The sequence below is a fragment of the Zingiber officinale genome, chromosome 3B (genome assembly GCF_018446385.1).
Source record: "Zingiber officinale cultivar Zhangliang chromosome 3B, Zo_v1.1, whole genome shotgun sequence".
Taxonomy (NCBI): Eukaryota; Viridiplantae; Streptophyta; class Magnoliopsida; order Zingiberales; family Zingiberaceae; genus Zingiber; species Zingiber officinale.
Window position 1 is genome coordinate 3,693,488 of NC_055991.1, and position 13,420 is coordinate 3,706,907.

General features: G+C 39.0%; 2 protein-coding genes across 2 annotated transcripts; both read left to right on the forward strand.

The window, feature by feature from the left end:
• The first annotated feature begins 303 nt into the window (after positions 1 to 303).
• LOC122055535 (peroxisome biogenesis protein 2-like) lies at positions 304 to 7,384 on the forward strand. Its single transcript, XM_042617009.1, has 8 exons — positions 304 to 585; positions 699 to 812; positions 906 to 1,062; positions 3,548 to 3,684; positions 3,769 to 3,869; positions 5,027 to 5,144; positions 6,266 to 6,429; positions 6,996 to 7,384. The coding sequence occupies exons 1-8, from the start codon at positions 427 to 429 to the stop codon at positions 7,144 to 7,146; spliced, it is 1,101 nt and encodes a 366-aa protein (XP_042472943.1). The 5' UTR covers positions 304 to 426; the 3' UTR covers positions 7,147 to 7,384.
• A 124-nt stretch (positions 7,385 to 7,508) lies between these two features.
• Positions 7,509 to 10,198, forward strand: LOC122055536 (transcription repressor OFP8-like). The gene is made up of 2 exons (XM_042617010.1): positions 7,509 to 7,617; positions 7,713 to 10,198. Exon 2 carries the CDS (start codon positions 9,071 to 9,073, stop codon positions 10,019 to 10,021), a length of 951 nt encoding a protein of 316 aa, XP_042472944.1. The 5' UTR covers positions 7,509 to 7,617; positions 7,713 to 9,070; the 3' UTR covers positions 10,022 to 10,198.
• Positions 10,199 to 13,420: the final 3,222 nt, after the last annotated feature.

The window sequence follows — 13,420 nt, forward strand, 5'->3', positions numbered from 1 at the left end:
TTATTACATCTATGTTTTACAGATCAGAAAATTTGTGCTTCTGAAATTAGCGTCTAAATTAATAAACTATAAAGATATGATAATATTGGACCTCTATAATTAGAGATTCATGATGCTTGTAAAAAAAAATATTAATATCTTTATATTTTTATATGTAGAATTAACAAAAAAAAAATTAAAAATTGGAAGTCCATTAGACAAGTGTGTGAGTATTTTGTAAAGACCGATAGCGAAGTGTGTGTGGGCCATCTAATAAAACGCCGTATAATATTTGTTATGCTGCGCATCCTCGAATCCTTGATTATTTGACAAAATTACCCTCCCGTCGCTGGAAAGTACGCGGCCCCTGCCCTCGTCGGTCCTAACCTCAACCTCTCTCTTCGCTGCGCCTTACTCGAGACGAGAGGAGCGAAGGCGGCCGCATCGATGCCTTTCGACAGGGATCCTCTGGTTCCCGTTTCCCTCTCACCTTCCTCCTCTTCTTCTCTGCCGTCTCTGAGGTCGGATCCTCCGCCGGAGAGTTCCTGGGTCGAGGAGTACCGCCGATCGTTCGCCCGGTGGAAGTCCTTGCGGGATTCTACTCAGGTAGTTCCTTGTTAGCTTCAATGCGTTCGTTTACCTTTCTTTGACTACAGAATGGCGCCGAGTAGAAATCTCCAGCGTGATTGATTGGAGTCGGTGATTTTGTGGATGAACAGCTTCCTATACAGCTTGCTGTATCGAGGGTTAATCAGTTTGATGCAGCGCGATTAGATGTGGAGATGTCGGCCATGCTGAAGGAGCAGCTTGTCAAAGTCTTCTCCTTGATGAAGGTAACCCTAGAAATTACAAAAACTTTGATGCCTCGTTGGTTGGTTTGCCAAGTTGATCCTGTTAGTTCTAAAGTGTATTTTTGGGGGGATTAGCCAGGATTTCTATTTCAATATGAGCCGGAACTAGATGCTTTCCTGGAGTTCCTGATTTGGAGATTCTCTATTTGGGTCGATAAGCCCACGCCAGGGAATGCACTCATGAACCTTAGATACAGAGATGAACGCGCTGTTCCTGCTGGTGGCAAAGAAGGCAAGTATAATAGAATTTCTGAATTTCACAAAAGTATAAAAAATAAAAAATAATTATGATACCGGGACACATTATAATTTAGTTTAAACCTACTATCATTGTGGGACATATGATGCTTATATGACTATGAGAGAGTGGAATTAGCTAAACAAGTAGGTGCCCTTTATGAATAGTCTAAAAATTCAATTTTTGATTCTTATAGCTCACTTCTAGAGAACAAATAAAACTTCTACCTGCTTCTTGGACCATATTGTTTTTGTGGCCTTGTTTTCTTCCTCAAATAGCAATTTAAAACTTCCATGGGAAATATTTAATTTAGGCTGCTATAGCCTATGAGACAAACCTGATAATTAACTGTCAAATGATTGTATATGTTAAATAATTCATGATAGATAAAACATATGAATCCAGATTGGTAAGGTATGATAGATCGACAGTATGAACACCAGATAAATTATAATATACATCAAATAAGTCACAATAGATAGAACATATGAATTCCAAAATAGACTTATAGCAGAAGCCCGTTTGAGGTGGATATGCAATTCAAAGGTATCAAGTTCAACTCGATAGACCTACAATATCATTTCTGTGCCCAGATTTTAGATAGGTAGTACTCGTGTGATTGAATGTGTTTTTATTATGTCAAAAGCAAAAAGAGAGAATGAATAAAACTATATTCTCTGATTTCATTATTATTAAATAACTTCATTTCATACCTATGAAAATTTTTGAAATTTTTGTGCGATGGAATATCTCCTAGATAATTCGATTGGATTCATTATTGCCTCCAATAGTTTCCTTCTTTCAAGGATCTTGAGATACATGATGAATAGGGTAAAATATTATATCTAATTTTAATGGATTATAGGTTCGTAAGAAATGGAAATTAAGAACTTGTATGGACAATGAGGTATGCAAAGAACCATTTCATTAAACGGAGAATGAGAACCATTATAGCAATCAGGTAATAGAATTGAAAAGTGAAGGTGGAAAGCAACATGCAATTACTTGTTATAGGAGAACATGCATCAAAATCAAGCAACCATAAAATCCTATTTCACAGTGGAAGCTATGTTGTGTATGCTGGACAAAATAGTGAACACGTAACAGGTACGAATAACACGTGCTGCCACAACCATATTCTACTCCATGATATCGTTTAATAGCATAAGCCATAACATCCAATGAAAGGTAATGGCACTTGAAATACAGGTGCAGGGGTAGCATAAGGTACTCAAACTAAGACATTCAATAGATATTATTGAAGAGCACTGTCAGCATCATTAATGTGAATAAAGTTGCATAAAATTCTTCAAATTGATATTTTAAAATTTTAGATATGTGGAGATAACCATAATGAGAAGGTGACAAGGCGAATAAATGATCTTGGGTTTAAACAATCAAATAAAGAAGATAATAATTATATGAAGAGGAAAGGAATGTTTTTCAATGGGTTGTGAACACAGATCTAAAAGAAGGATAGTAATGGTAGAATAGAAATAGAAAAGGTGAGAGAGGGATTGAAATGTGAGTTGTTAACCTGGGTAGGTGGAAAAAGATTGGGAATTCTGGACTAGTGGGATTGTGAAATCGCAACAGGAAAGGGGAGGCTCCATGAGAGGTTGGATTTGAGAAATTGAGAGGAAAAGGCAGTTCAATTGTGAGTCTTGTGTGATAGGAAATCTGTTTGAGAAATGTAGGAGAGAAGGTAGCTACTTTATGTTATTTGAGAAATCAGAAAAGTAGGGTGGGGCTGGGGAGGGTGGTATGACAGGTAATTGCCATTGTGAAATTGAGAGGTGGGATTGTTCCTGCTAGCGTTAAGCAAGCTAGAAGAGGAAAAATCACAAGGATTTGGCAGGCAAAGAAATTGTGGCAATGAGGTGAAGCGAAGGGTTGGTTCTGATGCCCACTGACATGGTAGGCTTTTGTATTACTACCTCTTTATAATATAAACCATGTGCATATAGCCTCTAATTTAACTAATTCACAAAAAGATTGGATGTTGGGCCTTGGTCTATTGTTCCCATTATATATGACAGACCTAAGCAACATAAAATATGATTCTTTTGTCTATTTGACAAATCTGATTTTCTTAAATCAATACTAACTTGGACATTACCAAGCAAGGATTGATTTAGCTTCTACAATCCTTATATGACTAAGTGAATGCAATTCCAATCTAACAGTACATGCTTATGCTGCCACAGAGGAGGCTTATGTGGAGTCTTTTTTAATTTTCTTCAAAAATTTAACTCCCTTTTCTTATGGACTTGTCTGTATTGTCTGATGTGCTTCGTGTGGTAGAAAGTCACTTACCATTATTTATAGTAAAATTGTTAATTGACTTAATGAGTATTATAAATGTATATTTGGCTGGAAAGCTTTAAATGCTTCCCTATGATAAACTTCAGTTTGTAGGTTAGTTGTTTTTTGTTGATGTTTATTGCACTTATTCATGTTATTATTGTTCTTCTTTCAGTCAGAACTGGGCTAGAAGGTCCTGGGCTTTCTGTTTCTCAAAAGCTCTGGTATTGCATTACCACTGTTGGTGGGCAATATATATGGTCTCGTGTACAATCATTCTCAGCTTTTCGCAGATGGGGTGATTCTGAACAGGTAGTCTAGAAGGTTTTCCTTCAACTTGGTAAGTTGCTTTGGGCTAGCAAAGCTTAATACTAACCCAACCTCTTTGCACTTTAGAGGTCATTGGCACGCCGAGCCTGGATTTTATTACAACACATTGAGGGGTTATACAAAGTTGTCTCCTTTAGCAACATGCTAGTTTTTCTTTATTCTGGAAGGTGAGGAACCTGTCCATTTCATATTGATAGTTGTTAAGGGATTTTTTTTTCCTTTTCCATTACAAGTTTGTTTCCTTACTTTGATAGTTTTTAAATTTCTTGTATGCTGATAAAGTAATCTGATGTGTTATTGTTAGTTCTACCTGTGAATTATCTAGATGGCTGGGAATATGAAAGTGTAAACACTTTCAGATAATCATATATGTGAACTATGTTACACATTGATACTAGCATCAACAGATTTGGGCACGTATGCATATGTTTGACTAACAACATCCAACGAAAATTAAAATTTAAATCACTAAAAGGTCCATTGTAAATAATTAATACATAGAATAGCGAAAAATAAAAATTAAATAGAATTTTTATTAAAAATGACTTTCAGGAATTCTTTAATAAGATGTTAAACCAGGTTTTGTAATTGTTGGGAACCTTTTCGATTAACACATTTGTATGTGTGAGCAGTTCCTTAATAAATAGGTTTTAGAAAGATTTTATGCTGTTGAACAATCAATTCAATGGTGACAAAATATAGTAATATTGTTTGTTTGCTGAGATTAGATAAGACGAAAAAATGGATATCATGACACATAGGAGCTTATGTTAATTAGGAGTGAATTTCTCTCATGTCTCGTTACTCTTTTCCAATAATCTTAACCTTGAGTGGGAGCTGGAGATTGGTACATTGGGTTAGGAATTGTTTCTCCCTTGCTTCCTTTCTCCCAATGCTATGCTAGACTTACATGGCTCCATTAGGAATACTGCTGCTTCTTTCTTTCGAGGATTTTTTTGATATAGGGCTCTCTCTTCAAGAATTAAGTTGCCTCATGGTGTCATGGGTGTGATTTCTGATAATTTAATATGTTCCAATTACATTCTATGAACAAGTGAATGTTTTATTGTGGCCAAGTCGGCTAATTGAGTGTTGGACTGATTCATTCTGAGAACTCAGTTCAACAAGAGCAATATTACCACTATCCCTTAGTCAAAGCTCCATGCAATTTGAATGGGAGGTGCATGCATCAAACATAATTTGGTGCAGCTATATAATGATGCCTGATGAAGGGCTTAGACATACAAGGAACAACTGTAGTGTGGGTACACATGATGTATTTGTCTTTGCAAACTTTAAAATTCATGATATATTGGTGATGCAGGTACAGAAGTATCATTGAAAGGGTCCTTAGAGCAAGGCTCATATATGAGAGTCCTAACATGAATCGTGCTGTTAGCTTTGAGTACATGAATCGACAGTTGGTGTTGAATGAATTCTCGGTTAGTTTTTCCCTGTTACAAGTATTTGCTTTCTGATATGTTGCTCAGTGAAAAACTTTTTGTACCTTTTATTCTGAAGGAATATTTTGTTTCCATATTAGTAATCGGGAACTCTGTGTAGTCTAGGCAACAGAATGTAATTTTTTTTTTTGTCAAATTTTTGCACTTTTAACTTGCTTTTCTTTATAAGAAATCATAAGCTTTGAGCCGACGCAGGACTTTTGTTATTCTTCTGGCACAAAATTTCAATTTTTCCTAATCCATTTCATATCTAGGTGGTTACATCTTTTGCCAGAAGATAAGCAGTCATTACAAAACAAAATTTTCTTATATCTGTAAGTTTATCAAAGGTATTCGCGGAATGATTTCCTTGTTTAGTATTGGGAGATCACATATGCCCATAGTAGTACTCTGGGTGCTTTGTGTAGTCTAGGCAACAGAATGATTTTTTTTTGTCAATTTTTTGCACCTTTAACTCATTTTTCTTTATAAGAAATCATAGGCTTGAGCCAATGCAGGACTTTTCTTAGTCTTCTGGCACAAAATTTCAATATTTCCTAATCCTTTCCGTATCTAAGTTGTTACATCTTTTGCCAGAATATAAGCAGTCATTACAAGACAAAAATTTTCCCATATCTCCTTCTGTAAGTTTGTCAAAGGTGTTCGAGTTGTTTAATTGCTTCTGTGGAAGTGCCCTCCTTTGCCCATTTCACCTCAAGTAATCAAGGGGTCTGCCTGGATTTCCTCAAAATTGGATCCCTTTCCGTGGAAACCAACAAAATCACCCCAGCTAAACAATTCCTTGAATGTTTATATTCAGTGATGTTCTCTAGAATTGGTGCTTAAGTGAGAATTCTGGAAACAGTTATTCTGTTATGGATAAGTAGGGTTTTTTTTTTAAAAAAAATTGTCTTTATCTTGTTGGTTAATTTGGTAGTCATTCAACCTTTTTGTACAACAAGAAGGAAAATATTTCATGTTGGCTATGTTCCTTGAAAGGAATATTCAATCACTGTCAAGCTTGCTGGTAAAGCTTTACTGTTTTACCTGTCTTGTCGACATTTTTTGCATGGGAAAATGAAATGCATTTGTATGTATCTGAATTTGCTAATACTATGCAGGAGATGTTGCTCTTGCTTCTCCCTCTATTAAATTCTTCGTCTGCTAGAAGACTTCTTCCATTCTCCAAAGATAAGTCATCAAGTTCATCAAGTAATGAAACCGTCTGCCCCATCTGCGAATCAGATCCTGCAATTCCTTTTATTGCACTTCCTTGTCAACACAGGTAGTGGTGTCCATCGGAAGTAGTTACAAGTATTTTTCCTAACATATTTCTTTTTGTTTGTTTTTGATTTTGATCCAATGTCTTGTGCTTTTAAAGGGCATTAGCACGTTAACCACACATACCATTTGTTTGTAACTAACACCATGGAGTGGTTACAATTAACTTTCATCATCATGGAATGATCACAAAGTAGGGGTGGGCATCTAGAAACTGAACCTGATAAACCATGAACCTGATTAGCAAACTGAACCAAAGCAATCGAAACTGAAAATTTTGGCTTATCAGTTTATCAGTTTGGTTTTGATTTGGATACTTGGTAAAATTATCAGTTTCAGTTTGAACATGTACAAATTATTTAAACTGCCTTTAACCGTTGAGGTTTTATAAGATGTATGTATGTATATATATTATTATCTTATTGATCTCAGCTTATATGTCTCAATTTTCTCTTTATTATTCTATAAATGAGCTAAAACTAAAATTGATTTCAGTTAATAAAATAATATTTACTGTTTTTCTCCTAGCTTGTGTAAATTAGCACTGAAGTTCTCTATTTTCTCTTTCAGATTTTGCTATTACTGCCTCCGCACCCGCTGTTCTGCCGTCAATTCATACCGTTGTGCCCGTTGCAATGAACCTGTCGCTGCTATTCAACGATACGGGGCTAGTGAGATCAGAACATCCACACAAGGCGAAAGCAAAGAAATCTACAAATAAGATTCCTGATGTCCGCAACACAGATCTTGTAAATTACCTGCAGGGGCGAAATATTTATTCTTTGGAAGAATCTCACAACTTAGAGTTAGGAGTTGAATGAAATTACCAATTGTTTACACCGTAGCAATGTAGTCTGTTTTAACTACAAAATCATTACATTCAACTGTGAACGGAATATGAAGCTTCAAGGTGTCTGTGTGACTCCATATTTTTTTTTAAAGAAAAATATTCAAGATCATGTTTTGCAGAATATAAGCAAAATATGAATTTTATCTAAGATTTTGTCATGGTCAAATTCAATTCTTAAATTGAAGAATGTCGAAGGAGTCTTTCTTTTACACCACCTTGTGCATCCTAATTTCTAGGGGGATTTGAATGCACTGAACAATCTGCTTGAATTCTTTATTAATTATGAGACAACAGGAATCTTCAAGACAACGCAGAGAAACTGGAACCACATGAACGCTACAGGTCTGAGGATGTACCATTATTTTATATATTTCTCCTTTTCAATCTGTCATCATATCTCTAATTTTCAAACTTGCAAACTATTTTTTTTATTGCAGAAACAAACACAGGCTTCAGTTCACATTTGAATGATGCTTCTTCATGAAATCAAATGATGCCCCATCCAAAAGAAAAGAAAAGGTGATGAAGCTCCATCTCCTCCCTGTACTCACCCATTTGGAGCTCTTCCTATCGTGTCCCAGAATGTTTGGACCCCTTTGCCTTCACTGTATGCAAGCTCTTGGAACCTACATCCTCTGAAAGATGCATGCATCCCCATCCCAATTCCCCTCATGGGAGTCAGAAAAATGTTAGCCCCACATGATGCCAAATTCCACATCTCACTGCTCATCTAGTGATGCAAATATCAATAAAGTAATCTTTGTCAACCTCCCTTCTTTCCCTTTGCTCTTGTCTCTTCTTACCCCTCTGACAGGTGCCAAGGGGAGTGAGCCACCAAGGACAAGAGAGGTGACAAATCTCACCACCTCCTCTGTCTGCCTGCCCTCTTCCCTCCATGCATGGATTTCAAAAGCCGGGCACGAGCCCATTGCTGATTTGCTATGCTTCTTGGGGGACTGTGATCCCAAGTGGGTGGCATACCAACTACTTTGTTTACTCATACCTTGTTAATGTCCATAATCCTGTTTAAGCTTGAGAGTCAATGAGGTTGTCACTTCCTTGATGTACTTCCACTCTTATGGAGATCGATGCCCCCTAATTGTTATCAAGTCCGAGCCTTGTCCTCTTCTTCTGGAAAAACTCACTGTTGTGGGAGCGCAGCACATGCATGCTTGCTTGATTTATCCATTATGCTTTCGAGTCGATGATGATCAACATCATCAACTCGAAAACAGGAATGTGCAGCTTGACGATGGAGAGTTGGCTGTCTTCTTAGGCAACAGAGACAAAGGAAAGAATGGGAATTTGGGGCAGACGAAATAAATGCACTCTCCCTCATTAATGCACTGGGCACCAGCATGTGAACAAACTGGCGAGTCGGTGGGCATCTTCAGCCATGAAAATGGCCATGCACGTCCAAACGGAGGAATGTTTCAATAAGAAAAAAAAAAAATTGGAATTTAGCGGGCTTTTAACTCCTTCAGCTACAAGAAAAAGCAAGTCTGGACAGAGATGCCATGCTAAAAAGACCCCTTTGAAGAAATGGCAAGAAAAGATGAATCATTCTCTGGCAGTGTGTGCCAAAAGCTTCTATGTCAAATGGCAGAATTCAAATTAAGTATTTTTTTCTCTTTCTCTCTCCCTCTCTTAATTATGATACAATGACAATGAGCCATTTATATCACTATTTAATTAATGTTTTTGTTTGAAATTGAATTCGCAGAGCAGAGCCGATCCAAAAGCTTATAAAAGGCCACCATGGCGTCTCTTCTCTTTTGCATTAGTGTTCTTTACAATGGAGAGCAGCAGCAAGCTGAAGCAGCGCCTCTCTCGCTTGTTCCGCGCCGCCTGCAAGCCGTCCACCTCATCCGTCCACCACACCGCCGTTGACCCGGCTTTTGTGGCCACCGTGGACTGCGGCGGCTGCCGTCCGGCAGCGGCGCAGGTATGCGAGAGGCAAAGCCGGGGGAAGAAGGAGAGGCGCGTCAGGGAGACGGGCGGGTACTACGAGACCGGCCAGGGGGAGGGCAGTACGTGCCCTCCGGCCTCACCGGCCTCCCCTTCCATGTCCTCCTTCCCCGCCTACTACTACTATTGCATCCACGGCGACGACACCAAACGGCCGGAGCTATGCCCTTCGAGGTCAAAAGCAACGAAGAAGAGAAGCACGGTGCGGCTTCGGTCCAACGCGTACGGATTCACCAGCTCTTCGTCGACGGAAACCGACGACGACGACGGCCGTCAGGGTGACGGATTCTTCAGTAGCGAAGAGAGGGAAGAGTCGACCACGACGACGTTCTTCTCCTCCAGGAGCCTCTCCTCCGACTCCTCCGAGTTCTACGCGTCCGCCAAGAAGAGCAAGAAGCCCGCGGCGCAGCAGCGGAGTCGCCGGCGAGGGAGTAACCGCCGCGAAGCTTCTTATTGGCCGCCGGGCGGGTGCAAGGGCGGATGCAAGGAAGGTTTCCGGCCGCTGGTCGCCTCCATCGACGACGGCAAGAAGAAGAAGAAGAAAAAAAAAATGGAAAAGGACGAGAAGGGAGACGGATTCGCAGTGACGAAGCGGTCGAAGGACCCATACAGCGACTTCCGGACGTCGATGGTGGAGATGATGATGGAGCGGCAGATGTTCGGAGCGCAGGAGCTGGAGCGCTTGCTGCACTCCTACTTGGCCCTGAATTCTTCGCACCTGCATCCGCTGATCCTGCAAGCCTTCTCCGACATATGGCTACTTCTCTTTGCTCAATGATCAGCTCAGCTCAGCTGTGTTCAATTCCTCCCTGCTACACACAAAAACCTCGATCGATATCGATTAGTTTGATAAATGAGTAGCAGTGGCAGTAGCAGTAACAGTAGCAGTAGAAATAGTAGTTGATCTCGATCTCTCATGCCTGCTGTAATTTTAACGTTGCATGTTCTTGTTTCATTCTCCAACTCCATCGTCTACCTCGTTTGCAACTTTCAAAAGTAAAATAAAAAAAACTAAACAATAAATAAATTTCAGTCCCAGCATTCGAAAGTTCAAACAATCCATCAAAGAAACAAATTCTCACCCATCAGAAAAAATGGAGGGAAGAAGGAAAGCTAGATTTGAGCATCACCCAGAAGGGAAAAAGAGAAACTAAAATTAAAACTAAACAAGGACAGGGGAAAATCAGAAACAAAAAGACAGTAGCAAGAGCTAGCGACAAGTCATTGCCTTCCTGCCTTTTTATGAACCCACTTTTGCTCTATTGTATGCGAATAACCACGTCCAATCTTTTTCATATCTCCGTTGGGCAAAAGGCCACAATTAAATTGTCGGCTGCTGCTCTGCTCAGTTATGATCGCAGAGAATGCTCTGTTGCAGAGGGGCGAGGAGAGGGGGCCTCCTGGATGGAGAGGAAGAAGAAAGGAGACAGGGAAATTAATAGGAGCAGCTTTGGTGCTGCACATATCGCTTTGCCCACAGTGGGCATGCATGCATGGCATGCAAGCCTAGGGGAAAGAGCATTCCTTGGTCGAGTGCAGTGAAGTCTGCATCATCTACAGGGGTTTGGGGACGAATGAGAGCAGCAGGGGAACTTGATTTGGTAGACGATCGAGCTCCAACGTCTGCGCTCTGTGCCTGCATCGATCGTGCTTCCTTTTTTGTTGTCATGCAATAACTGATGTAGGAATAGGAGGATAGGCCAACAACTTCCTTGCTGCCTGCCTGCCTACTTCTTGTGCTGCTCCTGCACCTCACTTCCTGGTCTCTAGCTAGCCACTGCACGCAAGGGAAACTCATCGGTGGCTGGAAGAAGCTAGATTCTCTGTTTAGGGAACAAATTGTAATACTAAAATTTTTTAAGTAAGAGATGTAAATCGAGATTTTCGAAATTTATAGAGATCTAAATCGAGATTTTTAGTGCTAATCCTGTCCAAAAATGATAAAGGTAGTTGGTTGAGGATGTGACTCAGCAGTTGATCTTGTGAAGACTCCGTTCCGTTCTACAAAACTAAAAACATCAATGTCGGGTTAGAGAAAGAGTCTCCGGCATTGTTCCTCCGATCCTCAAGTCAGTCACCGGACAAGTAGAAAGACAACAAAAAACTATAGCAACAATAGGAACCTAATCACAAATAACACATATCTACGTCGGTGCATAGACTCCCCTTTATATAGTACTTCAATAGTAGACGTGTACGCTTCTCAAGACGCGTGCATGTTTTTCCTACTGTCATATGAAAAGATACGTCTGAAAAATGTCATTAACATCATTCTTTAACAAGATGTGTAAATCCCTGACATGACAGTAGAAACTTCCGTCGTATGATTTACTTGTTGACCATGCCCCCTGTCAGCGGCACCAACTCCTAGAAGGATACAATGAGCTAAGCAAGAGGTCCCACTATTTTACCGAGCGGGAAAGCCGCTCGGCCGAAATTCCCCGCCCGATCACTCTCAGTTGTTTTTCTCCACGGTTGCTCAGTTCAATAGGTTGTTCCTCACACGAGCGGACATGCGGTCTAGTCGGACTAGACCTTATAGGGTCTTCACAGTTATGAGGATCTAATGCCTTTCTATAGTCATCCCGGTCGAATGAGTGATCTGCTCAAATAAATCTCTAGGCTGAACAGACCCTTCAGGCCCGCTTAGTCCGTTGCCACCCGCTCGACAACCTTTGGCGACCAAATAATTTTCTATCTTTGACTGTCTTGATTTTAACCTCCATATCAATTATTATTTTCTCCCTTGATTCATATTTGATGGGCTCCCTTTTTTACCACCCATCAAGTGCTATTTAAATTTAACATTCTCAATAACATAATATGAGCTCAATTAATGACAAATTAATTGATTTATTCCAATAAAAAATGTTAAAGGAATTTGAATTTGAAATTCTGACATGTTGTGAGTTATAGGACTCGTATAAAGCTTGACTGAAGAATCAAGGTGAGCTTAGACATTTGAGGTTTCCCACCCTCAAAAAAAGTTTAACTAGATTAAATTAAATTTTTATTAACATATTTAAAAATATCTTTAAATGGGTCAATTCACGGGAGTTGTGAGTTTAGGGATCGACCCATGATAAGCTTGAGTTGACTCGTAAGTTGAGAAGAAAGAATTCTAAAATTTAATGGACTCCTGGGTTGGCCGATCCAATCGTAATCCAAATCTAAAAATTTTAGGTGGCGTTTAATTTAGGAATGAGAGAATGAATTCATTTTCAAATTTTGTGTTTAGTTGATGAGAATAGAATCAAGATTTTGGATTGAAACCTAAAAATTTAAGTATGGATAAAACTCACCCCCCTCCCTTGAGTTTTGATAGAATATGAATATGAATTAAGTTTTGGACAAAAATATACTTAGTATATTTGTTCAATTTTTCATTTCATTTCACACTCTCTCTTCTTGTTCTCTCTCATCATATTTTCTCTCTCATTATTCTATCATCGCACTTTCTCTCTCAGTATACTTTCTCTCTCCTCATTATCTCTCATCACACATTCTCTATCATTTTCTCTCTATATTCTCTTCCGCCACACACACTCTCTCTCCTCATTTTATCTCTCTTTATTCTCTTCCATCACACTTTTTCTTCCATTACATACTCTCTCGTCATTTTTTCATCATATTTTCTCGCTTCTTAATCTCTCTCACAATTCTCTCCTCATTTTCACCTTTTTTGCCATCATTCTCTCCTCATTTTCTCTCATCACACTTTCTTTCTTTTCATTCTCTCCCATCATTTTCTCTAATCACACTTTCTCTCTAATCAATTTCTCAGTTTTCTCTCATCACACATTCTTTTTCTTCATTTTTCCCATCACTCTTTCTCTCTCAATACACTTTCTCTCTCATCATATTTTGTCTCCCCTCGATCTTTCATTTTCTCTCATCATAATTTCTCTCTTTTCATTTTTTCCGTTACTCTTTCTCTCTCAACTCACTTTCTCTCTCAATACACTTTCTCCCTTATTATACTTTTTATTTTCTCAATCTCTCCTATCATGTACTCTCTCCTCGTTTTTTTTCATCATACTTTCACTCTTTTTTCATTGTTTTCCACCACACTTTCTCTCTCATCACACTTTCTCTCTCATCATATATTTCTCTCACATTCAACTTTCCCTTTCATCTAATTTTCTCTCTTATGTTCCTCTAAAGGTAAAAAAGGAAA

Excerpts from the sequence above, each read along its gene's own strand:
- LOC122055535 (XM_042617009.1), top strand. The coding sequence starts at position 427 with ATGCCTTTCGACAGGGATCCTCTGGTTCCCGTTTCCCTCTCACCTTCC. Across the intron at positions 586-698 it reads CCTTGCGGGATTCTACTCAG|CTTCCTATACAGCTTGCTGT; the intron begins GTAGTTCCTTGT and ends GTGGATGAACAG. Across the intron at positions 1,063-3,547 it reads TCCTGCTGGTGGCAAAGAAG|TCAGAACTGGGCTAGAAGGT; the intron begins GCAAGTATAATA and ends TTCTTCTTTCAG.
- LOC122055536 (XM_042617010.1), top strand. The coding sequence starts at position 9,071 with ATGGAGAGCAGCAGCAAGCTGAAGCAGCGCCTCTCTCGCTTGTTCCGC.